Source organism: Poecile atricapillus, chromosome 1 (assembly GCF_030490865.1).
Source record: "Poecile atricapillus isolate bPoeAtr1 chromosome 1, bPoeAtr1.hap1, whole genome shotgun sequence".
NCBI classification, from domain to species: Eukaryota; Metazoa; Chordata; class Aves; order Passeriformes; family Paridae; genus Poecile; species Poecile atricapillus.
Window position 1 is genome coordinate 2,571,247 of NC_081249.1, and position 26,979 is coordinate 2,598,225.

The 26,979-nt window shown below is 41.0% G+C and overlaps 1 protein-coding gene across 2 annotated transcripts in view; it reads left to right on the plus strand.

The window, feature by feature from the left end:
• Positions 1-26,979, plus strand: part of SIM2 (SIM bHLH transcription factor 2) — a 53,985-nt gene that overhangs the window by 7,903 nt on the left and 19,103 nt on the right. For both annotated transcript variants that reach the window (XM_058859823.1, XM_058859816.1), the window contains exons 2-6: positions 1,301-1,383; positions 3,756-3,845; positions 10,444-10,552; positions 23,148-23,233; positions 26,483-26,682. In XM_058859823.1, coding sequence (XP_058715806.1) covers positions 1,301-1,383; positions 3,756-3,845; positions 10,444-10,552; positions 23,148-23,233; positions 26,483-26,682 — 568 coding nt within the window. The remainder of the gene's footprint in view (positions 1-1,300; positions 1,384-3,755; positions 3,846-10,443; positions 10,553-23,147; positions 23,234-26,482; positions 26,683-26,979) is intronic.

A 26,979-nucleotide genomic window follows, 5' to 3' on the forward strand; every position in this document is an offset into this window, starting at 1 on the left:
CCGCCTCTGAGGCCTCCCCGGGGCCGGGGACAGCCCCAGGAGCCCTCAGGAGGGTTCGGCTCCCGGCCCGGCCCCGCGGCGGCCTCGGCTCCAGCCGGGAGCTGCTGAGGCGCCTTCCTCAGCGAGGAAGAGAAAAACAAACAAACAAACAAACAAACAAACAAATCCCAATCAGCACAAGCACAGGGCGGCCGCCACTCCGCGCCCCAGGCTCCAGCAGAAACCTTCCGCTCTCACCGCGGCGGGGTGTGGGGTCGGGTGTGGGGTCGGTTGTGAGCTCGGCTGTGGGGTCGAGCTGTGGGCTCGGCTGTGGGGTCGGGCTGTGGGGTCGGGCTGTGGGGTCGGGCTGTGGGGTCGGGCTGTGGGCTCGGCTGTGGGGTCGAGCTGTGGGCTCGGCTGTGGGGTCGGGCTGTGGGGTCGGGTGTGGGGTCGGTTGTGAGCTCGGCTGTGGGGTCGGGCTGTGGGGTCGGGCTATGGGGTCGGGCTGTGGGCTCGGCTGTGGGGGTCGGCTGTGGGCTCGGTTCTGGGGTCGGCTGTGGGGTCGGTTGTGGGCTCGGCTGTGGGCTCGGTTCTGGGGTCGGCTGTGGGGTCGGTTGTGGGCTCGGCTGTGGGCTCGGTTCTGGGGTCGGCTGTGGGGTCGGGCTGTGAGCTCAGCTGTAGGGTCGGGCTGTGGGGTCGGGCTATGGGGTCGGGCTGTGGGCTCGGCTGTGGGGTCGGGCTGTGGGCTCGGCTGTGGGGTCAGCTGCTGGGTCGGGCTGTGGGCTCGGCTGTGGGGTCGGTTGTGGGGTCGGTTGTGGGCTCGGCTGTGGGGTCGGGTGTGAGCTCGGCTGTGGGGTCGGGCTGTGGGGTCGGGCTGTGGACTCGGCTGTGGCGTCAGCAAGGTCAGGGCTCGCTGGGGCCGGGGTTGCGAAGCTGTGTCGGTGCCGTCCGTGCGCAGGTGAAATCGGGACAGTTGAGCTCCAATCGAGATCCAGCCCTCTTTAACCTCCTCATCCTCCTCCTTGGCCACCTCGGGGATGGCTGCTCACAGCGACAGGGACAGGGACAGGGATTGGGACAGGGACAGGGGTAGGGACAGGGACAGGGGGACTGTGCAAAGACCTGGCGTCCCTGGGGCTCTCCGGGAAAAGCGCATCCACAGGGATGCTCTGGGCCAGAAAAAGAACAATTCCCTCCTGCCCTGTGCTGTGCGGAGAAGGGACTCAGCCCTCCCCAGCTCCATGCAGGCCCGCACCCCGCGGGAGGAGGGGGAGCACGGGCTCCGATTCCTGCCCTCAACAAATCCTTGTTTCTTTTGCAGGTCTGGGCGACGCCTGGGGACAGCCGAGCAGGATCGGCCCCTTGGATAACGTGGCCATGGAGCTCGGATCCCACTTGCTTCAGGTAGTGCACGCCTTCCTCCACCCGGGCTCCTCCTCCTCCTGCTCCTCCTCCTCCTCATCTCATTCCCGAGCCTCGCCGGGCTGGGTGAGCAGAAACCCAGCGACACCGACCACTTGTATTCCAATTATTTTATTTTTTTCGCCTTTGATGCCCTCAAAGCTTTAATCAGAAGCGCCGGGGGTGTCCCCAGGAAGCCCCCGAGGGAGGGGACACCCGGGATGGAGCAGGGAGAGCACCTGCACTGGATCTCCCGGGGACTTTAGCACCTGAAAATTCCGCTGTTCACCATCCCGGTGATCTGCTCTGAAATTCCTCTGAATTCTGAGTTTAGAAGTCGGAACCGGGGCGAGCGTGCCAGCAGGAGAGGGGAAAAAAAAAACCAAACCAACTAAATTTTAATTTTTCAAATTTTTTTAAAATTCATTTACCGGGCGGGTTTATGGTGGGAGGTGAATTCCTGGCCACAGAGCTGCTGCTGTTTTCACAACCTCGACAGAAAATCTCTTCCCGGGCTCCGCGGCCGCGCTGCCGCCGGCTCCCAGCTTTGGAATGACAAACACAGTTATTTATTTGCTACCACAGAGCATCAGCCCCTCTCCTGCAGGGAAAAAATGAGATTTTTGGGAGGCACTGATGACATCCAGGCAATGACAGAGCTCAAAATTATCTCCTGGGGAGGCGTTTTTAAAATGGAAATTTTATTTCAAATAGCTGCTGTCCTCTCAGAGTCACGAGTCCACCTGGAAATGCTGACGCAGTTCTGTATAATAATCTGCATGCTAATTTAGTGTATATATTAAAATACAGACCCAATTGTATAAAACGTTGTTGTTACTCCTCCTCCTGGCTGTTCCCCGTTTTGTCTGGCATTAATTGAATTTGCACCAAATTAAATGCCGACCACCTGTAACTCTCATTTTACAGCTCAGTTATTTCTGAATGACGAATGCTGAAGGTTTTAATGAACCCACATTTACTGCAAACCGGGGTTTTTTTTGTTTTTTTAAGGGTTCTTAGACTGAAGTTTTCCATGTGAATTTTCAGCTTCAATGTGCTTTCCTATCCATGAAATTTTGGGGTGTGCTGCAGTACCAGCAGCATTGACCCAAGTTTATCAATGACACTGGGTAAAGCAATTGTAAGACAACAGTGCTTAAAGCAAAATTGTGGCTAAAACTGCAATAATTTATTTCCCTTTACAATATTTCTACAAAATTTAATTTATGCTTAAAAAAAAAAAAAAAGGCAAAGAGTAATCTGGTTTCAATTATATGCTGTAGAGTCATTAGTAGGCCAGAGAATAATTTGGAATATTTTCTTATTGGGGTGGCACTAGAGGTGCATGAAGTAGACAGGATTTTATTGCTTCTCTTCCAGTTCAGTGACTTTAAATGGATTAAAACAGGTGGTTGTTTTACCTATGTACTGTAAAAATTATTTTTCCCTTCCAAATATATTTTCCAGTGATATTTGCATGTGTGGATATTCACTGATATTCACATGGCAGGTGTTGATCAAAGCTTTCTATGCTGGGTACAGATAACGCAGACTTTTTGCTATCAGCTGCTTTTGAAAAAATACCTGAAATTTGGCACTGAAAAATCAAGGTCTCCCCAAACTGAGAGGGTTTTGTTTCCAAATCATGGCCAGTTTTGGCTGAGCATTACCACATTATTTATTTTTTCTCATATAAATAATATCTGACTGAATCAAACTTCAGTTTTTACTCACAAAAGCAACATTTGCCTCCCAGCCAATTTCCTGTCAAGGAGAATTTGTAGGATTGGATCTCAAATTTGCATTGGTTGAGGTTTACAGGCTGCAGGGATAAAACTTTATCGCACTCAAAGAGAGATATTTGTGCTTATTAAGTTTTGGATGTTGACTTTTTCTGCTTTCTTTTTTGGAAGTTCACATTGTTCCACAGCAGAGAGCTCTCTGTTCAGAAATACATTATTGAAAATGCAGCTAAATTTAAACATTGCTTGTGGTGCCATTAAAGAAATTGCAAATAGCAGCGAGCTGGATCTGCCAATTATGGCACAAAAAAAGGCTCACGTAGGGCCTGACTTCCTCTGAGCACCACAGAGCTCAGGATTTGGGCTAAGCACTGAAAAAAACCCCTGAATCAACAGCAAAATATTCCCTGAAAGTGCAGCAGCAGAGCTGCATCTGCAGGGGAATGAGGTGGATTTCACAACATCCCTGTGTTTAAAGGAACAAAATCAGATAAAATTTTACTATTCCTTAAATTTTGCTGTTTGCTGCTGTTGAAGTCAGAAATCATCCTCCAAAATATTTTTTTTTTCCCCACTGTAAATGCTTTGAACAGATTTCTTGCCTCTCACCCTGTGAATTTCTCTCTGTTTCAGACTTTGGATGGCTTTGTTTTCGTGGTGGCGTCCGACGGCAAAATAATGTACATTTCTGAAACAGCATCTGTGCACCTTGGCCTGTCCCAGGTATGGGGGGAGTGCTCTGACAGCTAAAGCCTGAATAAAATAAAACTCCTAAATACAAATTTGGACCCTCACACTGCTGCCTTGCCTTTATACAAAGTCATTTTTTTGTCAGGGCTGTTTGAAGCTTTCTTCTCCCTGAAAACAGCTTTGGTAAAATACTCAAATTTCCTTTCCTTGCCACCACACCGCCCTGTCTTTATATCTGTTCTTGTTCATTGTATTTTACTCCTCATTACCTTTCAGAAGGGCCATAAATTAGATGATATTGCAAATTGCAGATGGAGGCAGGGCCTTGAAAGCCAAGCGTGGTAACGCAATAGGGCTGAAATAAAGCTCAGAATTGGAGCCTGGGAGCCTTAGATTGTGTCAGATATTGAGGCTGCCTATGAAAGGGAGAGGAAATCTGATGTGGAACAGGAGTTTTGTGGCAAATGTGCTGGAGGAGGAGGAGGGAAAAAAATAAAATAAAAATAAATAAATAAATAAAAATAAAAGGAAATGGGGGGGCAGATTTATGAGTGTTCACATGGAATTCAGGGTAGTTTTTCCTGAGTTTTTCCAGCTCAGTGGTCTTTTCAGTAAAGCGTTTTATATGCTTGTGATAGAACTCATAAAACTCAGTTTACTACTGTTCTGCACCAGAAGTATGAGAGGGTTTTATGGTTTTTTTTTTTCCTCTTAGATGGACATTTCTAATTTTTTTTCTTTTTTTTTCCTTCTTGGGATAGGCACAGGCAAAGAGCCTGAATTTATTGTAGAAGGTGACTTTCCCTACCTTTGTCTGTAGCTGAAATTCACCTGACCTAAAGTTAGCCAAAGTTGCATAAAAAAAAATTCCTCATTAATTTCAGCAGGCCCTGGATGAGACCTGCAAGAAACTGAAGTGTTCAGTTGTGTGTCAAACATTTATAAATAAATAAATTTGATTTATATTTTAATAAATAAACAGCAGAGTGGAGGAGAATGAGGAGATGAAAGTGAGAGACAGGAGAATATTCTGAAAGTATCTGGCTAATTTATCCTGTGGCTGTTTCAATGGACAGAGAGGGGAGCTTTAATAGTGGGGATTATTTGTGTACCTTAATTATTGTAGTAATCAGTATTTTAAATTGAAAAATACGTGGAGTTCTTTGGATGTGTGTTTATAACTGTGATATTAGAATTAGTGAGAGAAAATAGAACTCAAGAGGTAGAGAAAACAAGGATATAAACCCATAAAAACCATTTCTAAACCCCTGTTTCTCTAATATCTTTAGAAAAAGTCATTTTGGGAATAAATAGCCACCATAAATGGCCATTTATCTTTAATTCTTTTTACCTGCTAATTTTAAAAACGTGAGCAGGAAACATTCGTAGTTCAGTTTGTTCAGTTCACTCTGTTAAGGTTTGTTTTAGTTGTTTCATACCATTTAATTCAAGTTCAAAGTCCTTTAAATATGACTTTCCTTGAAAATAAGCTTCCCTACAGAAGGGCTCTATTTTCTACTCCTGTTTCAACCTGAGTTTCTCTCACCCTGAATTTTTGCAAGGATTCAGGATGTTTCCTGCTCAAATCCAAACATTTAATCAGTGCCATTATCCCAAAGCACTGAGCATTCCCATCCATCCATCCTGGAGCAGAAACTCCCTGTCCTGTGTTGTTTACTCCCTGATTTTCCAGGTTTTTTGCCCAGAAATTGCTCTTTTGGAGGAATATCAAGCCACCAGATATTGCAGGTCTCAGTATTATCCAGTTATTTAGAGAAATGAAAGAATTATGGGATCAGTGGGACACCAAGCAGACTTTGGCACGTGGAGGAGGAGGGGACTGACAGTGTCAAGTTTTAATCCAATTTATCCCTCCTGCTCATCTGCACTGACCCAATTCCATGTGCATGGAAATATCTCTAAATTCTTAGTGCAAGAGGTGCTGAGGAACATCAGCAGGTTTGGTCAAGCTGCTTTTTGAAGGCAGCTTATTCAGCAAAATCCCAAACCTTTCATTTCAGCAGAGATTTGAAATAACTGAGTTTGAAATCTGTGGGATTTGAAATGTAAGGGGCTCTCAAAACACAAATATTCACCCTGCACAGGGGTTTATTTATAAATAAGACCCCCAGTTAACAATTCATCCTGATTTATCATCAATCTGCTCTTGCTCTGCCCCAATATCCTATTTTTGAAGGGATAATTTTGCTTTTAGCAGCACCAGCATTAATTTTGGGCTGCTCCCACTCTTCAGGATATCAATCCATTAACCCTGGGATATTCCTGTCAGCTCCCAAGGCCTCCAAAGGACTTCTTGTTCCCACTCCTCTGGAAATCCCTGGGATTTCTGCCACTGACATCGAGGAGGATGGGATTGGGCAGGAGAAGTAAATTCACCCAGCCATAATTCCACATTCTATTTCCAACAAATGCCCTCAGAGAGCTGCAGCCAACACAAGCTGAGAGCAGAGTGGTGCTGATTGTAAAAAACCCTTCAGAGTGGGCACAGAAAAGCCTTTTTATTCAATAATTTGACAATTAACTAGCCCACACATCAATTTCCAGTTGGAGTGCCATTTGTTTAAAAACATATGTTTAAACTGAATAAAAAGGCCATTTAAAAATATTTTTGCAGACTATTTTTGGAGGCCTCCTACAGTGGCCTTTATCTTCTGGTTGCTGCTGAATTGAACCTCAGCAGGAAGAAATCAGAGCTTGAGGAAAAGCTGGGCTGGCTAAACCGGTTATAAATTTAAAACCAGCATTAGGGATTGTTTTTAAGCACGACTTTGCCTCAGAAAAGGAGTTTCTGTAAAATCTACATCTTCATTTGTGGCCCTGCCACTTCATTTGTGGCTTTGGAGTTTGATTTGCTCCCAGCTGGAGCTGGAAAAATTGTAAATTTTGCTGTAGGACCCTCTCCTCCAGCCCACCCCAGCTGGCCCCAGCCCAGGGATGAACTGACTCCCACTGGTTGGGACAGCCAATTTCTTGCCTCTTTTTTTCCATGGATAACAAACAGCTTCAAATTCCCCAAATATTATTTTTTTTTTTCCCCCCTCAGAGTCCAAAGGCACAAAAAGGAGAGGAAAATCCTCTTGTGAAACAATAGAGAAAGACAAATTTTTATTTAATTTGAAGGTCTGGAGCTTATTCCAGCAGTTTTCTGGATCCAAGAGAGAGCCAGGCTAATCTCTGACTTTTGATAAATCTTGAAATATTTAACCACAAATATCTGAGCTTTTCCAGGAGTTTATTTTGCTTTCATCCAATGAGTCTATGAGAGGTAAAATATGTAATTATTTACTCTAGAATCCACCTATTTAGTCCTGTGTGTTTATTATGAATCATTCCTTGGCTGGAAAAAATAAATCTGAGTTCCTCATAAACCTCCTGTTAGTAGGAAATGCTGATATTTGGTATTTACAGCTATTAAAAACTGCATCAAGTTTTTAATCAAGTTTTTTTTTTTTGCATCAAGCAGTTATTAACTGCTTTAATAACCTGAGGCACAGGGTTTAAGCTTTATGAATTGAGCTGTATAATTTATATATTTTTAAAGTTTTCAGGGTTTCATTGTAGGCTTGAAAAGAGCCCCCAGCCTAGCAGGGGGGAGATTCCAAATAATCCATATTTTGGTTATTTGACTCTGGCTTTGGCCCCATCTCTTTGCTGGTGGTTTTATGTTTTCAAGTCAATTTTTAAAGTTAATTTTGGGGTCAGTGTTGTGCCTTTACCTCCTGCTGATTTTTCTGGGCTTGCAAATAAACCTATCAGAATAAAAAAAATCTTTTCTGTGTTGATAACAAGGAAAACCAGTCATTATTTCACAAAGAATTTTAGGCTTGGAGTTTTGGACATAAACCCTGGGGCAGAAATGAAATGTTGGATAAAACTGTGAGCTTTGACCCTTTGAATCCTGTGGGAAAACGTGCATTTCCATGAGGAATCATTTTAAAAGAGGTGATGAGTTGTGGAAAATCAAGAGACATCCATGAGTTTGACTTTTGAAGAGAAAACATCAACTACAGTTGATGAGGTTGGTCAGCTTGACTGGAGATTTTTATGTCAGAGAGTCTCTAAATTGAAGGGAGAGCTCATTTATACACATCCATTAATTTATTTTAAATTTTTTTTTCTTTTTGGAAGTTAAATTCTCTGCTAAAAATGTTTTCATTCCGAGGGTAAAACATTCAGGGGGGAAAAAAATCACTTTTAATCAAAGATAAATTAATGAGAAGAGGGTTGTAAGTGATGCTCCTTTTGGAGCACAGGATGGCAATTTTGTCATGTTCTGAAAATGAAATCTCCATCACCAGAAGAATTTTTAGATTGTTTTTTTATGTAGGTGATCAGGATATTTATGAAGATACCTACAGACATTTGCAGGATGTTCCTCCCCTTGTAATTATAAATAAACAGAAGCATTTTCCAGGTATCACTCAGTGAGATTTTGTGTTTTCCTTCCTCCCTGACAAAAAATTGGGGTGTGGGGTGTTCCTGCAGCAAGGCCCCACCTGTTTCTGGCCAGAAAAGGAGCAGCCAGAGCTTTTTAAGGGCAACTTTTAGAGAAAATTATATAAATGAAGAAATGAAAATAATCTCCTTCCCCATTCCTTGTCTTTATTTTTCTTTCTTTCTTTTTCTTTTTCTCTTTCTTTTTTTCTTTTTTTTTCTCTTTCTTTCTTTCTTTCTTTCTTTCTTTCTTTCTTTCTTTCTTTCTTTCTTTCTTTCTTTCTTTCTTTCTTTCTTTCTTTCTTTCTTTCTTTCTTTCTTTCTTTCTTTCTTTCTTTCTTTCTTTCTTTCTTTCTTTCTTTCTTTCTTTCTTTCTTTCTTTCTCTCTTTCTCTCTTTCTCTCTTTCTCTCTTTCTCTCTTTCTCTCTTTCTCTCTTTCTCTCTTTCTCTCTTTCTCTCTTTCTCTCTTTCTCTCTTTCTCTCTTTCTCTCTTTCTCTCTTTCTCTCTTTCTCTCTTTCTCTCTTTCTCTCTTTCTCTCTTTCTCTCTTTCTCTCTTTCTCTCTTTCTCTCTCTCTCCTCTTCCTCTCTCTTTCTGCCTTTCTCCCTCTCTTTCTCTCCCCTCTCTCTTTTATTCTCTCTCCATCTCTTTCTTTCTCTTCTCCATCTCCCCTTCCCTTACATTTTCCCTTTTTTTCCCCTCAATATTTTTTCCTAACTCAGCGGATTTTCAGTCTGATTGGAATATCAGATCACTGCTGATGTTTTTTGTGTTTGCAGGGAGGGGCTGCTGGAAAGGAGCAGTGGGGGAATAGAGGTTAGGAGGGAAAAAAAACCAAAAAAACCCCAAGTTTGCACAGCCCTGGGAAGGGACATTCCATGAATAATGCAGAAAATGGAAGGATGAAGAACATTTTCAGGAAGAAAAAAAAAGATTGCTTTGTGGGGGCAGACAACTTCATTTATTCCAAAGAAAAGACAACTCACACAATCTGAGCAAAACGAGCAGGATTGGCTCAGAAGAATGGCTTAAATCACTTCACCTCTCCTGCCTCTGATCTGGGGGGCCCGAGGCACATCAGGCAGCTCAGAACAATCAGCCAGCCTGACACTCACTTCAAACACCGCGATGGCAGCAGCCTCCTGCTTTCCTTCAAATTTGAATATTCCTCAATTCACTTTTTTTGGAGTTTTTTACTAATTTGAAACCGACTGGGATTAATTTCTGTGCCAAAAGCAAATAATCTCACAGCTCTTCCTGTTCTTTCCAGATAAATTCCTCATTCTCTGCAGCTTTCTTTGCCTCACCCTACAGTGACAAGGAAATTTAGGATAGGAATAAGGAAATTGATTTTCAATTTTGGTCCATTTCTGTGTGTTTTGTATCAAGTTTTGTGCAGCAGAGGAAACGAATTGCTAAAAACCTCAAAGCAACAGCATCTCCTTAGGATTCCCAGGCTTGGAGGAGATAAAGAAAGGAATTCTGTTCTGTTTCCCCATTAAATCCATTCCTGCAGCTTTCTGGGGGCTTTTCTTGGTGGGTTTGGGGGTGACAAACAGGGCTGGCAGGGGGGACATGCAGAGCACGAGGCTTTTTTTGGGTTTTGTGCCTCTGTTAACAGTGGCAAAGGCAGGAGCACATCCAGTGCAGGCAAAGCTCAGGGCAGGAGAGGGAATACAGGATATTTAAGGCAGATCTTTACTGTTTGTGCTTGTTTAGAGCAGTGAAAATCCTTGGAAATCTGATTTTTGGGTTCTCTCAGAGCCCTTGTCCTGCTGGCAGTGGGAAAACACAAAGGAATTGTGTGAGAGCAGGTGAGACTTTCTGAAAACCTGGAGGAACATAATTTTTATTTTAATATTTGTCTTCTTGAGAGGCATTCATCCAGCTCAGAGTTTTCCTCCCATTTGTGGCAATTTAACATTTCTACAGCTGCTCTAATTTATCACTTCATTTCCAGCCCTAACAGGAGCTCTTCTGTCTCTGATGCAACACCCAAAATTCCCATAAAAACCTCTCTAATATCAATCACTGCTGAGGAAAGGATTAATTCGGATTAATGGCTGTGGATTTGGGAGATGCTTTTGCTATACCCAGCTCATGTTTCAAAACTGGAGTTCAGGGTGTTTGAGGGCAGAAAATGATCCAGCTGCTTTTATTCCATGTTTTTTCCCCAGGTGGAGCTGACTGGAAACAGCATTTACGAGTATATCCACCCCTCAGATCACGATGAGATGACTGCTGTCCTCACTGCCCACCAGCCTCTTCATCCTCACCTCCTGCAAGGTATTAAACATCTGGGATCAAAACACAGTGAAAAAGTACAAAAAAAAACCCAATCCCAAGGCTGAAATGGAGCAAATTGCAACCCAAAGCATTCCATGAATCCATAAATTCATATTTATCCTGTTTGAAGCTCAAATGGGGGAGCAGCAGGAATTCAAAAGTGTGATCCAGGATTTTATGTTGTCTACTAAAGGGAATCAGGTAACCTAAATTAAATAATGCCTTTTATGCCATGAAGTTTTAAACAGGTTTTTACCTTTAGCCCAGTGGCTTCTTCATCTCTTTTATTTTGTCATCATGGCTGAGGCTACAGAAATCTCGTGGTGGCCTGGTTGTGCACAGCTCAGCTGCATGGTCAGAGTGGGAAAAGAACTAACAAAACATCAGGTAATTGGGAAATTGAAGAATATTTTTAATATTTTAAAACAACAGTTAAATCCAAAGCTTGGGAAAAAAAAGCCAGACTTAATATTCTCCACTGTAGGAAGAGCAGAAATGGGTTTGGTAAAGGACTGGGGTTTAGAAAAATCTCTTTTAAAAAGTGACTTTTGGAGGAAAATCACGTCCTCTCATCCTGCTGACAGCCACAGAAATATTGACACCACCCTTTGTGTGTGAAGTTGTCACCAGTGTTGCAATTGCTGTGTCAGGAACAGAAACATTCTCATTTCTTTAGTTTTTATTTCCTCTGGGGCAATTCTTTGAACCTTCAAAGATCAGAACCAATCTGGCCCCATCACAATGGAGCTTCCATTTGTACTTCATAATTGATTTATCAGCTGGATTTATTGATTTATCCAGTTTTTGTCAGTCTTTTCAAAGCACAGCTCCTAAAAAACATCAGGAATTTTGGATTTTTGCTACAATTTTGTTTAGAATTCAATTTATTTTTATTTTTCAGTTTTGGTGCCTGTGCTTGGTTCTGGCCTCTGTGATTCCAGCAGAGCAGAACTGTGTTCCTTCTAAATTCAGGGAATTTGATTGCTTGGGAGCACCTGGACTGCTCCAAATGCTGAAAATGGAAGAATTCTCTCAGTTTCCTTCTCTTTTCTTCATTCCCAAACAGGTTGTCTTGGAAAATAAACACCTCCCTTGGTGTCTTGGAAAGGAAACTCTTATTTTTTTCAAAATCCTCTCTATGATTTTTTCATTCATTGTTCATTCCTCTGTCAGAATTTTTAAAAAAATACCAATATTTTTAAAAAAACAGCATTTTTTTTTCTTTTTTCCAGCTTACTGATAAGCAGAGACTCCTCTGATGTGAATGACTTAAGGGTGATTTTGATGGTGGGACTGGATAATCTTTAAAGTCTCTCCCAGCCTCAATAATTCTGTGAAATCCAAGAGTTTTCATGCAGTTTTGCTGATATCCAGAATTAGTAGTGAGATATTTTTATACCTACTGGCTTGGCAATGGCAACAGCCTCCTGCTTTCCTTCAAATTTGAATATTTTTCAATTTATAATTGCAGATTTTTACAAATTTAAAGCCAGGAACAACCAACTGGGATTAATTTCTGTGCCAAAAGCAAATCATCCCACAGCTCTTCCTGTTCTTCCCAGATAAATTCCTCATTCTCTGCAGCTTTCTTTACCTCACCCTACAGTGACAAGGAAATTTAGGATAGGAATAAGGAAAATGATGTTCAATTTTGGTCCATTTCTGTGTGTTTTGTATCAAGTTTTGTGCAGCAGAGGAAATTAATTGCTAAAAACCTCAAAGCAACAGCATCTCCTTAGGATTCCCAGGCTTGGAGGAGATAAAGAAAGGAATTCTGCTCAATTTAGGGATTATTTTATTCTATCTCAGTTCTGTGTTTCTTCCCCATACAATGCATGGAGTGGGTGTATTAAAATATCCAGAATCTACAGCTAAATCTTTCTAAAATGAACAGAACAAATATTTATTTACTGTTGTCTTCCCTGTGCCAGTAATTCCCTTTCCTGCAGTTTTTTATGCATTAAAATCTTGAGGTATAACCTGGTCTGCAATAACCAAATGAGTTTTTTATTTAATCCAGTGAAGACTTAAAAACTATTGAATAAATGACAGGAACGAAGCAACTTCTGTCTGTATCTGAGTAGATATTTTCAATATTTAAATAAAACATAGAGTTCTACCAATAAATTAAAGAGAAGTGAAATGAAAGTGGCTTGATTTTAAAAAAACCCAAAAAACCAAGAGGAAACCAGACTATTTTAAAGAGCATTTTTTGCCATTTCAGTTTGATTTTCTCTCTTTTAATCTTTTAAAACACACCTGAATCATCAAGTCACTGGGCAGAATCAAGAATTTCCTTTTGTAACTTTATTATCTTACAGATTTCTCCAATCTGGGGCATTGCTTAGGCATAAAATCAATATTACACTGCAGACACAGACTTTTATATCCCAAATTTCCAGCTTGGCTCATGATTACCTTGCTCAAGATGTTTTCTTCAGCTAAAGCTCAGATTTTGATATCCATTTTTAGTCCAGTAGTTGTAGCTGGGTAAGATTTGAGAGGAATAAAATCACAAATGTCAACAATATCTGTGCTTTGTGATATTTTGTTACTGGGATTAAACATCCCAGAGCACAGATTATTTTTGATCTCTGGTTTTACAGTTTTTGTAAATTTGGGTGCTGCTTCTTTATTTTTTTCTCAGGGAAATGCAAATTATTGCAAAATTCAAACAGTGTGTGGATTTCTTTACACAATCCTCATTGTCACATTGTTTTTCTCCAGATAAATCACCCTGTTATTAAAAAAAAAAACAACATATGATTTATAAAGCATAAACATTCTTAAATTTTAATTTTTTTTTATGTTTGCCCTGGGATTTATAAATCATAAACATTCTTAAACTCTTATATTTTAATTTTTTTAAGTTTGCCCTGGGCTTCCTCATGTTTCGTGTAGAACAAGGCACAGCTTCAAACACAGAGTGCAGATAATTTGTTTTTCTAAAAGACAGGGGGAAATACTTCAATAATCACATGATTCCTGAAGTTTGGACTTCATAGCAATAATAATGGTAATAAAATTTGGGAATATGATGAGGGAAGTGCCCAGGGAAGCTGTGGCTGCCCCTGGATCCCTGGAAGTGTCCCAGGCCAGGTTGAACATTGAGGTTGGAGCAGCCTGGGACAGTGGAAGGTGTCCCTGCCATGGCAGGGCTGGGATAAAGTGATTTTTAAGGTCCTTTCCATCCCAAACCATTCCAGGATTCAGGAATTAAGAGGTGACTTAATTACTGTGTGTCCAAATTTCCAAAGAAACGAAATACTGGGAATTAACTACGGATTTAGAGTAAAAAAAACCCCAAATATTTCAAGGACCAACATCTGTGCATTGAAGCTACCAAAGCTCAAATCAGAATAATTCACACATTTTTAACTGGGAGTTTGATTAACCACAGGAAAAATATTCTGAGGGAAGCAGTGATTTCTTCCAGTTTTGACATCTCCAGATCAAGGCTGGGTGTCTTTGTAGAAGAGAGAATTTAGGCAAGGGGAAGTTACTGAGCTCAGCACAGGAGTAAAAGCCTTTGATGAGAAAATTTAGGACAGGAATAAGGAAAATTATTTCAGATTTTGGTCCATTTTATGTGTGTTTTGTATGAAATTTTGCGTGGCAGAGGAAATTCATTGGTAAAAAGCTCAAAGCAGCAGTATCTACTTTGAATTCCTAGACTTGGAGAAGATATTTATATTCAATAATTGCATTATATTTGAATTAAATATTATATTTAATATTAACACTTAACATTAATATTTCAATATTTATATTTAATAACTTGAACCACCCAGGTTACTCCTCTGATTTAATTCTCCTTCAGTTTTTAAGTCTCCAGGTGAATGAAAACCATGAACCCCACGAGCTGTGGAGGCTTTGGAGAGTTCCATCTTAAACCTACAAAGTCTTTAATCTGCTTTTTACTTGCATGACCAGCATAGAAAATGTAAAGCAATAGGTGCAGATCCCTTGCTATGAGAGAAGCCAACAGCTGAGGGTGTTTTGGGTGGGGAGAAGGAATAATCTCCCTCACATAAACATTAAAATTTGGGAATGGCTCAGCAAATCAAACTCAAACTCACCTGAGTCTTCAGGCAAACTTGGCTTTATTTGTAACAAAACAAATCCATTCTCTTCAGCTGGAGTGGGTCAGCAGGGAAAATAGGAAAGGGGTAAAATAAAAGAGGAGAATATTTTGATATCTGTTCCAAACTGTGAGTGCTGGCTGTGCTCAGATCTCAGGTGACTTCACTGCCAAATTTTTCTTCAGGTATTTCAGGTCAGCAGCACCTCAGTGTGTTTGGGGTTGGTTTGGTGCCTGTGAGGACTCAAGCTGGAGTTTCACACTCTGTGTTCAGCCTGGCTTTGCTGACATCAGCCTTCCTGGGCCCCTGTCCTAAACCAGGGTGAGATAAAAGCGGTGTCTGAGTCCTGCAAAGTTATGTTTGTGACTTATTGGAGACTCCTTATTGCAGGACAGCTGCCAGGTGCTGGTTGTGGTGCCCTGCCAAATTCTGGCTCATCATGGAATATCCTGAGTGGGAATAATCCCCCAGGATCATCAATCCCACCCTGCCCTGCCCAGCTCCCCCAACAAGCCCAGCCTGGGCATCCCTGGATGCTCCTGGAGCTCTGGCAGCCTCGGGGCCGTGCCCATTCCCTGGGGAGCCTGGGCAGTGCCAGCAGCCTCTGGGGAAAGAAGAGCCTTGCCCTAAAAGCCAACCTAAATCCCTGCTGGGCCAGCTGCAGCCGCTCCCTGCTGCTGGGACCAGAGATCAGAGCTGGCCCTCGTGGAAGCTGCAGCCCCTGAGGAGCTTCCCCTCATCTTCCTCTGCTCCAGCTGGACATTCCAAGTGTCTTCTCCTTGTGTGGCCCCTCCAGACCCTTCACCACCCTTGTGTCCCTCCTTTGGGCACTCTCTGGGAGCTTTTCCATCTTTCTTCTATCGTGGCACCCCCAGCACTCAGGCTGAGGCCCATCAACAGCAGCTCCAGAGCTTCCTGCAGGCCTGTGAGGAGTTTGTCCCTTTCCTCTCCTCACACAGAGCTTAAATCCAAATATCCAGGCCAGTCCAAGCCACCAGAGCTCAGCAGCAAAGCATTTTGGCTCTGGCACGGGGAGGGGACAAGGCTGGCAGGGGTTTGTGACCTGATGCCACCAAGTGCCCTCTGCAGAGGTGATGAGCACTTTGGATGAGGCTGAAATTGGGGTTGGATTTCAGGGACTGGGTGCTGAGGGCTGCTCCAGGATTATTGATCACATCCAGTTCCCACCAGCAGGGTCCTTGAAGGGAAAACCATGGAATGCCAACAAAATCTGGGATGAACATGATCAACCAGGACCTTAAGGCCTCAAATGATTACAAATGTTAAAATCAAATGTTACAATCAAAATGTCTGGGTTGCTGCTCTGTCTCCCTGTACCAACTATTTATGCAGAAATCTTTGTTTCCCAGTGCACAACACAGAGTTTAAAGCTTGCAGCAGAGCAGCAACACTTCCCAAACCATCAATCTCTTGTCCTGGCAGCTGCTAAAAGCAAGAAAACAAGAAAATAAAAAAAATATTTGCACTGCAGGTTAACCAGAACAAGGAATTAATCAATGCTGCCCTTCCATGTGTGTTTGCAGTCAGACACTGTGTGTCTCTTATTGCTTTCAGATGCTTTTCCTGGGATTTGAAAGCTTTAAAACACATCCACAGCTTCCCAAATTTTGCTGACTCACTCAGCGAGGCGTGGCATGCTGAAAGCATCTTAACATTCCCCAGAGCAGGGAAAGAAATGTGGAAATTCCTGCAGCCATCCCAGTTTTCTGCTAACAACTGGATCATTCTGAAATGATGAGTTACAACCTGATGGAAGCTGCATGAGGAATGTGGAATACATTATGTCAGCCTTTCTCCACTTGATGCTTTAAGGGCTCTGTTTCCCCCAGCTAAGAAGCAAATCCCTGTGCAGAATTTTCCTCCACCCTCCCTCCCATCACATTTAAAGAAGGGAATAGAAAAATTTTGCATCTGGCAAGGTGATTTTTACATGAATTTATGAAGCACATGGGAAAAATACCAACATTGAAAGACATTTTGATTTTCATTAATTTAAAAATAGTTTACAGGAGAACCATTACTGATGGCTTAATATGATCCCATTACCATAGTTTGTTTTCTTTAAATCTGAGAAACAAAGAAATTATCATTTTATAAATTATTATTTGCAAATTGTAATTATAAATTTTGCTGTGGAAAGAAGAAAAGAGAGAAAATTGCTGACAATTCATTAAAACATCTCTTTTCATTGGTAAAATATACCAAAGCAGAGTGTCTCATACTGTAAAAATCTGTTATTTTGGTTTCCTGCTGAATTCCTTCCCCAGGAAAACTTTGGAAGCTTCACTTAGAGGAGCGAAGGAGAATTTTGGTGAATGTCAATAAATGTCTGAGTTTGGATATGATAGGAATGATAATAGAGAATTTCCCCTCTGCAGCACTGGCAGGATTCTGAACACAGGCAGGAAATAGAACAAACTGCCCAAATGGGGAGGAAATTTGGAGAGTTTGTGCAAGTTTGGAGCTCCAGGATGGGTTGAAAACAGAACTGGATGCTTTTCCACCACAGCAAAGCATTACCAGGGAAAATCAAGGTGCCCCTTTTGCCAATCCTGGATTGCTAGGATTATCTCAAAACTGTGTTTTGCAGGCAGCTCTTCCTGTATGAGCCCTGCATTTCTTTTCTGGTTTGGAATTTGGTGTCACCCTTGTTCAGAATTAAGGGATGGAAGATGTCATGTCCTGTATCCTGCTCAGCCAGGGCAAGAGGAGGTTCCAGGAGACCTCAGAGCCCTTTCCAGTGCCTGAGGGGCTCCAAGAGAACTGGAGAGGAAATTTTCCTGAGGGCATGTGAGGACAGGACAAGGGGGAATGGTTTTAAACTCACAAAGGACAGGGTTAGGTGGGATCTTGGGCAGGAATTGTTCCCTGGCAGGGTGGGCAGGGGCTGGGATGGAATTGCCAGAGCAGCTGGGGCTGCCCCTGGATCCCTGGCAGTGCCCAAGGCCAGGCTGGACATTGGGAGCAGCTGGGACAGTGGGAGGTGTCCCTGCCATGGCAGGGGTGGCACCGGATGATTTTTAAGGTCCTTCCAACCCAAACCACTCTGGGATTCTGGAATTCTTTCTGTCTCTCACAAATCCATAACTTTGTGCTCATCAGAGACAAGCTGAGATCCTCCCTGGGCTGTTTGGGACCAGATGCTCTGCAGATCCCACCAGAAAAACAGCAGAGCACGTGTGACTTCCTAGAGCAGAGCAGATCCAACAAAAACAACCAACTAAAAGGGACAAAAATAACCAACTAAAAGGGACAAAAATAACCAACTAAAAGGGACAAAAACGTGCAGAGTGTCTGGGGGATGGGCAGGGAGGCGTTATCCAGACACGGATTTTTGTTCTGTGTGTTTCCAGGGTAGAACAGTCCAGCAGGAACATGGGGACAGTAATTATCACACTGTAATTATCACACTGTAATTATCACACTGTAATTATCACACATGGCCTTACCTCCAGAGGGAGGCAGCAGCTCCAGGCAGGCACAAGGTGGACAGGAGGGAAGGTGGAATCAGGTGGCCACTGCTCTAAAAATTCTTGTCTTTCCCATTTTCCATCTCCTCCACCAGAGCTGGAATCTGGGGTTGTACCCAAGCTGCTCTGTGGAGCAGCCACAAATCACTGCCTGTGCCAAGAGCTCCCAATTTTAATGCTTCTTTCAACTTTTGTTATTTTTTATTTTTTAGTGTAGTGCCAGATGAGATGTCCCATTCCTAAAGCAACACATGGGCAGTTTTAGGAATATTCATTTATAAAGTGGTTCTGCAGCAGAGCAGTGTCATATTTTGCTAATGTCAAAATCTGGAAATGGGAGATAAAAGAGCAGCTTTCACCTCAGAGGAAACAAAGGCATGAGAGGTGAAGCTGTGGGGAAAAAAATTCATGGTGATCTTTTTTTTCTTCTCCCTCCACTGAGCAACCACAGGGTTCTGTGACTGTTTTCTGTCAAAAGAGATTAAAGATGGATTGGAAAGCAAAGATGGATTTCAGAGTTGCTCCTCTAGGGATGGACAATGCTGACTTCCATAAACTAAACCATAATTTCACAGAAATGCTCGGAGAATCCTGCTTGGCAGTTGTGCAATGGGAGTGAACAAATGCACGAATTTTTTATCCAAAATATCCAGAGTCCTTTTCTTTAACATAACATTCATTCTGTTTATGGGAGTAGGAACATACAAATCTGTGAAACAGAGAAAAGCTGGTTTATTCTTGCCTTAAAGTCAAACTGCATTGCAGGATTTGCTAATAAAAGAAAAGGGATTAATGGAGAGGACACACTTTGTAGAAATGGTGCTCTGGGAAAGAAATACAACTTCTCTATGTCCACACCAGCATGGATTTTCTGTGTTCTTACTCCCAGGTCATTGTGTTTCAGCTCTGGGAGGGTGTTTGGACAAATCTGGGCTGGGATTTGAACGAAGCCATTTAATTTCTGCCTCATTTATAGCTTTTACTGAATCTACTCAGCTCCATCTGTTCAGGGAGGGAGCTCTGTAAGCTGAGCAGGCAATAGGGAAATAACAATTCAAATAAAATAATTGTTAGAACAGAAAAACTTTGATGAGTCTGGTAAGGGAAACATGGATTTGGGTAAAAAATTAACAGTGGTGCATTTGAAATGGGCACCCTGGACATGGACATGGGCCCTGATTTCATGGAATCACAAAATCATGGAGTGGTTTAGGTTGGAAGGGACCTTAAAGCTCATCCAGAGCCACCCCTGCCATGGCAGGGACACCTCCCACTGTCCCAGCTGCTCCCAATGTCCAGCCTGGCCTTGGGCACTGCCAGGGATGGGAAATCTAATATGATAGAAATAAGAAATAGGAATAGGAATAGGAATAGGAATAGGAATAGGAATAGGAATAGGAATAGAAATAGAAATGGAAATGGAAATGGAAATGGAAATGGAAATGGAAATGGAAATGGAAATGGAAATGGAAGTGGAAATGGAAATGGAAATGGAGATAGAAATAGAAATAGAAATAGAAATAGAAATAGAAATAGAAATAGAAATAGAAATAGAAATAGAAATAGAAATGGAAATGGAAATGGAAATGGAAATGGAAATGGAAATAGAAATAGAAATAGAAATAGAAATAAATAGAAATAGAAATGGAAGTGGAAGTGGAAATGGAAATGGAAATGGAAAGAATAGGAATAGGAATAGGAATAGGAATAGGAATAGGAATAGGAATAGGAATAGGAATAGGAATAGGAATAGGAATAGGAATAGGAATAGGAATAGGAATAGGAATAGGAATAGGAATAGGAATAGGATAGAGTAGAACGGAACGGAACGGAACGGAACAGAACGGAACGGAACAGAACAGAACAGAACAGAACAGAACAGAACAGAACAGAACAGAACAGAACAGAATAGAATAGAATAGAATAGAATAGAATAGAATAGAATAGAATAGAATAGAATAGAATAGAATAGAATAGAATAGAATAGAATAGAATAGAATAGAATAGAATAGAATAGAATAGAATAGAATAGAATAGAATAGAATAGAATAGAATAGAATAGAATAGAATAGAATAGCTGAGCTGGAAGTGACCTACAAGAATCACCCAGCTGCAGCTGGAATATCTCTGCAAGGCTTTCTGCTCTCTTCAGGATTATTTTGGTTCTCATCCTTCATCAGCTGATGTCTGCAACATGTCGGTGTCACCTTTTCTCTATAATGAATAGAATAGTTTATACATAGGATTTTAAACATTTTATAACACTCAGAGGAAAGGTGTTCACATCACTTCCAATGCTGCATTTAGATTATCAACATTCCCGAATAATCAGAGTGGCCAAGCTTCAGTTATTAGATGAATATTCACTAATAATTAAGAGGTTTATTTTCCTTTAGTGTTTCTTACATTGTGGTTCAGTCATAACATTTGATTATTCATTATTTTCTCTCCTGACTTTCATATCTATGTGCTTAACCCACAGATCTCTTGACCTTTAAGAACTGGCAGCACTTCATTTGGTTTTTTTCTTTTACCTTCTTGACAGCCCAAATTCTCTCTGGGCTCACACATTTGCTTGAAAGAAACCCCAGTGACAGCAATAATTTCATTACTAAATCTAGATGCTGCATGTTGTTATTTTTTTCATTCTTTTTTTTCCAAACTTAACTGTGATTTCTCCTATTTGAATATTCAGTGTCTCCCTCTTTGTTTGTTAAACCTCTCAGTACCCCATTTTCTACATCATCCTCATCAGAGTGAAGAATTTTTATTGCATCAGCTCCAGCCTGGATGAGTTTTGTTTTCTCCTGATGGATGTAGCAGCATCCAGCAGGATTCCAGGACTCTATTTCCCATTCAACAAGTTTTACAGTTAACAAATTTAATTCAGTTCTTTGTTGCTTTGCTGTCCATTTCTGCTGCTTTTAGGGATACTGAGGGGGGAGGTCACAGTGACAAAGTTAATATGAAAACTAATTAATTATGGATATTAATTCACAGTCTTGCACATCCAGCTCATTATGGGAGGGGTTTGTGTGCATTCCCATCCCCACAATGTATAAATTTGTATTTCAAACTCTGCAGTGGATGTGCAGCTCCTTCAAGTGCCAGCTTTTCCCCATAGAGATCTAATTTTAATTAGAGAGATAAATGGGAAATTCAAATGCTCAGGAAATATTTATTTCCCCTCCTTTCTAAATCCCTTTTTTTGTGGTTGTATCTTCAGACCTTTAAGCCCAGGATTTAATATAGAGAACAGGTTGGTTCCAGGCAGTGGTGTGAGGCTCAAATCACTGCAGGAGTGTGGCCAGGAGGGGTGAACTGGGTGATGGAGGCACAAAAATCAGGAGTAAAACTCAGAAGTTAAATCAAATTAAAGAAAGTTCCTGGCTGATGACAGTGGATTTTGGTTAAAACCCTGTGGGGAGTAAGGACAAGGCACAGAACTCTTCTGCTTCCCTGATTTTCCTATTCACAGTTGGACCAAATGGGTTTTCTTCCTTGTCCTAAAATAGTTCTGCCAAACTGCAACCTTCAGTAAAAAATCAGAATTATTTGTGATGTCTGAACCATTATTGAGAGTAATTACCATTACAGATAATAATGTCAGATTATATCAGAATATTCCTGCCTCATATTTACAGCAGAAAGTCTGTGTACACCTGAACAGTGACCTTTAAACCTTTTTGAATGAACTTTAAACTTTTTTGGGAGTTATCCATGAAGATATTTGTTTAAAAACAACCTCCCAGGATAGTTTTGGAAGCCAGGTCATGACACTGCACAGGGAGCCCAGAAGGACTGGGCACGACCTGTTGGAGTCTGAGACACAGAGTGTGTGTCCTTTTCTCTGAGATCCAGAAAAACACTGAATTTCATAGAACATGAAAATTTATGGGCATGTTTGCATGGTGATACATGAAAACAACTGTTGAAGTTAGAATAGCTAAAAGTGTGAGTGTGTAGATTAGAGAGTTTTCTTAAGTCACTGGGTGAAAAAGTTAAAGTTTAAAATAGTTTAGAAAGCAGAAGACAAGATGGAAGGTTTAGAATGTTGTTTCTTTTCCTTCTCTCTTCTTCATGTTCTTCTTCTTGAGGTTTTTGGGTAATAGTGAGTGATTGGATAGAAAATGTCACAGTGCAGCACTCAGGGGATGGGTCATTGGCTCATTAAGAAAAATAATTTATGTGTTTATTGCTAATTGGATAAGAATGAGTATAAAGATAAAAGAACTGAGTGGTTTGGGGCCGTTTTGTGCCTTCAAAGCCAAAGTGAGCCACAAGTGAGGCCATTCTGTACCATCAGAAGAAAATGAACCAGATTGAGGTGAACTAAACTTGTGCAGAAAGTCTGGAGAGAGCTGCCAAGTTTTGTGATAAGATCCCAATAAACACGAGGAACAAGATCCCAACAGGCTTTGGAGTTTGTGTCCTGACCCAGAGGGCTGTGATAAACGGGACTCCCCGTGAGGGAACATCCCCAAGGAGCTCAGCTCAGAGCAGCTGAGAAATCCAGGAGTGAAAAGAAGTGCAGAAGAAGCACTGCAGCAGAATTGAGAGAAAAAAGAAACACAGCAGCAGAATTGAGAGAAAAAAGAAACAAAAATGAATTTTTAAGAAAGTTACACTACCAGCCAGGTGCACTCAAATTATTCCAATCCCACGGAATTCTCTTGTTTCCCATTCTGTTGTGATTTTGGAGATTCCCTTCGTTTCCCTAGGCTCCAAAGGATGATTTTCCTTCCCTTTACCCAGCAGAACTGGTGTCAGCTGTTTAGAAACAAGGGAATTCCTTGTGGAGGGTGGTAAAACCAGAAATTTGAAGACCTAATGGTGCAGAGTTGTCCAAATTTCCCAGGGAATCCCAACAGAGAGGTGAAACAAATCCTGAGGGCAGGGGTGGGAAAGGAGAATGGCTGATTTCTGCTTCTGCCTAAAGCTCAGATATCAACACCCCTGGGAGAGTTATGGGCAGATTTGGGATCTTCAGGAATAAATCAGCAGCGTGCTTTGTGCTTTCAGAATATGAAATTGAGAGATCCTTTTTCCTGAGGATGAAGTGTGTCCTAGCCAAGAGGAATGCAGGGCTGACATGCAGTGGCTACAAGGTAATGTTTATAAATTACTTCTCCAATATTTAACAATTGACAAGCTTATTTATTTAGGTGTTTGTTTTGGGGTTTTATTTTTATATATGTGTAGTTGAGAGCGAAGTTTGTGATGGAAGGAATGAGAAAAAAGTCCCTAAAATGCCCTCAGTATTTCAAATTTAAACTTTGTGGCACATTCCCTCACCTTGGTCCCTGGGAATTATATCTGGAGCGCAGCCCTGGAGCTGCCAGGAGAGCACACAGCCCAGTTTAATTCCCCCATGGAATGAGGGGCAGGTGAGGCAGGAACCCAGAGATGGGAATTTGGAAATTTTCCACATCCCACCCAGCTGCACAAGGCACCTCCTTGGCCTCAACACTAAAAAAACCCAACCACTGCCATCACCTCAGGGTGGAATTGTACCAAACCAGCAGGTTCTGTTTATAAATCTCACAGTTTGTTTGATTGTTTTTATTTATGACATGAAATCAAAGCCATGACAAACACTGAGGTCATAAAATAACAGCTGTCATTTAAGTAGCTTTTATTTTCAGACATGCACTAGCTTTTATTTTCAGATTTGCAGGTAGTTTTTATTTTCAGGTCTGCAGTAGCTTTTATTTTCAGTCTTACAGACAGTTTTTATTTTCAGATGTGCAGTGGTTTTTATTTTCAGATGTGCAGTAGTTTTATATTCATCTTTACAGGTAGTTATATTCAGATTTGCAATAGCTTTTATTTACTTTCAGCTTTGCAGTAACTTTTATTTTCCAATTTGCAGGCAGCTTTTATTTTCAGATGTGCAGTAGTGTTCATTTTCATCTTTACAGGCAGTTTTTAGTTTCAGATTTGCAGTAACTTTTATTTTCAGATTTGCAGGCAGTTTTTATTTTCAAATGTGCAGTAGTTTTTATTTTCAGATTTGCAGGCAGTTTTTGTTCTCAGATTTGCAGTAATTTTTATTTTCAGCTTTGCAGTAGCTTTTCAGATTTGCAGGCAGTTTTTATTTTCAAATGTGAAGTAGTTTTTATTTTCAGATTTGCAGGCAGTTTTTGTTCTCAGATTTGCAGTGGTTTTTGATTTTCAGCTTTGCAGTAACTTCTATTTTCCAATTTGCAGGTAGTTTCTTATTTTCAAATGTGCAGTAGTTTTCATTTCCATCTTTACAGGCAGTTTTTATTTTCAGCTTTGCAGTAGCTTTTCTTTTCAGATTTGCAGGCAGTTTCTATTTTCAGATTTGCAGTAGCTTTTCAGATTTGCAGGCAGTTTTTATTTTCAGATTTGCAGTATTTTTTTATTTTCAGCTTTGCAGTAGTTTTTATTTTCAGATGTGCAGTAGTTTTTATTTTCAGATGTGCAGGTAGCTTTCACTTTCAGCTTTACAGATAGTTTTTCTTTTCAGCTTTGCATTTGCTGCTCTTTGAGCTGCCTAGGTTAACTCAGCCCCCACCAGGGAGGGTCATTTCCATTCATTCTGGCGAGGATTCATTCAGAATCCTTCAAAACCCAAAAAGCAAATCCTGGAAGAGGAGCAGAGCTCTGCAGGAATGCTCAAGGTGCAGACATGGATCTGTTTGCACTCTTCCCTACCTGGCTGCACTGATAATTCTTCATTACACTGAGCCCTGTTTGCTCAGCTGCTCCCCAGCAAAAATGCTTCTGTCCCAAAGCTGAATCTGAAATCAGCTAAAGGAGTAGAGCTTGCAGTCGTGGCATCTCCACGTGGCTTTGGGGGGTTTTTGGGCTTTTTAATTCCCAATTATCACTGTTAATCAGAGGCATCACTTTCTTTGGCTCACTATTAAAAGTTTGCACAGTGAAAAAATCAAAGGATTCTTCTGTCTGGAGAGATGTTGGCAGAAATTTATTCCATTTGACTGTGCTTAAAGTCAGGACTTAATTTTTAAGAAATCACCTCATTAGCTGGAGCACAGAAAAAACTCATGGACCAAGTGATGGGGGAATTGAGAATCTGCTGAGAGATCTTCTTACTGTGCTTTGGCTAAACATTTCAATCCCTGCAGAGGAGGAAGGTTAAGCAGGAGGAGCCCATTTCCAGGTGATGTTTGCTACGTTGTTTAGAGCACTGAATACACTGAAAATTAATTCCTTTCAGTTAAAAGCCAATCAAACAGAGAAATTCAGCTGAAGGATGTGATATTCCTGCTGCTTGGACCAGAAAATTGGCAGGGGCACTGCTGATTTCTGAACACCAGCACCACACTAAATAAATCTTCTGGCCTGGAATAGTCCCCAGGTTACATTTCTCCCTCCCCTTAGCTGACACTGAATTTTTACAGTCTAACACTGTCATTATCACCTCTGTGAACAGCAATTGTATACAGGGATCCCGAAATCTGAGCTCAGGACCTTGGGTTTGGTCACAGGTCAGAAAAAAAAACCAAAACAACGCTCTGAACTTGAGCAGAGAACTTCAAACTCATTTGCACTTCAAATGCACATTTCTTGTGCATTTGCATAAACATCAGTTAATTTTTATTGCTTTGTGATGCATCAATACCCACTAGGTTTTTCAAAAGCCTTTTTTAAAGTGCCTTTATAAGAATAATAACTCATTAAAATGTTTTTATTAATATTTATATTATATTATGTTATGTTATGTTATGTTATGTTATGTTATGTTATGTTATGTTATGTTATGGTATGTTATATTATATTATATTATATTATATTATATTATATTATATTATATTATATAATATTATATTATATTATATTATATTATATTATATTATATTATATTATATTATATTATATTATATTATATTATATTATATTATATCATATCATATCATATCATATCATATCATATCATATCATATCATATCATATCATATCATATCATATTATATTATAATAACTTGTTAAAATGTTTTTATTAATCTTTGAGTGTGTGTGGGAGAGAGAATGACATTTGAAAAAAAGCAATTTCCAGATTTTTTTTTTTAATCAATGAACAGAAATTCTGGCTGTGTCTACAAGAAATCTGTATCAAGGAGATTAAAGAATTAATTAGGAAGCAATTAGGCAGTCCCTAGAGAGGAGGTGCTTCAATACTGGATTAATCACGCTGTCAGCAAACACAAAACTGCTCTTACTGAGTCTTAATCTCTATTTACAAATTAACAGCAATCAACAGGCAAAAATTTAATGTTATGGGGGAGTGTTGAGTGTTATTGAGACTGGGTGGGCAGCAGCTCTGGGGCTTTTCCATCAGATCCTGAGGGCGTTTTCCCCTTTTTCAGGTGATCCACTGCAGTGGCTACTTGAAGATCCGTCAGTACATGCTGGATATGTCCCTGTACGATTCCTGTTACCAAATCGTCGGGCTGGTGGCCGTGGGGCAATCTCTGCCTCCCAGTGCCATCACTGAGATCAAGCTCCACAGTAACATGTTTATGTTCAGAGCCAGTTTGGACCTAAAACTGATATTCCTCGATTCCAGGTAAGCAGCTCTTTCATCTCCGGCGTCCGCCTAAACTGCCGCGGTTTCCCAACGGGGCAAAACATCCGTGAAAAAAATCAAAAAATCCAAAATAGATCTGGAACTCAGAGATTTCAAAGCCTTTCAGGCAGGGGGATAGACCAGACTTTGTCTGGAATGCCAAGAAATAAGAGCCTGTCTAATTTAAGCTGGAGTTTCCTGTGCTTTTAGGGTCAGCTAAAAGCTTCTTGCTGTGAGGATTGGTCTCAGGAGCAGTGATACTTTTTACCTGAAAGGACACAAATTTTACCACACAAA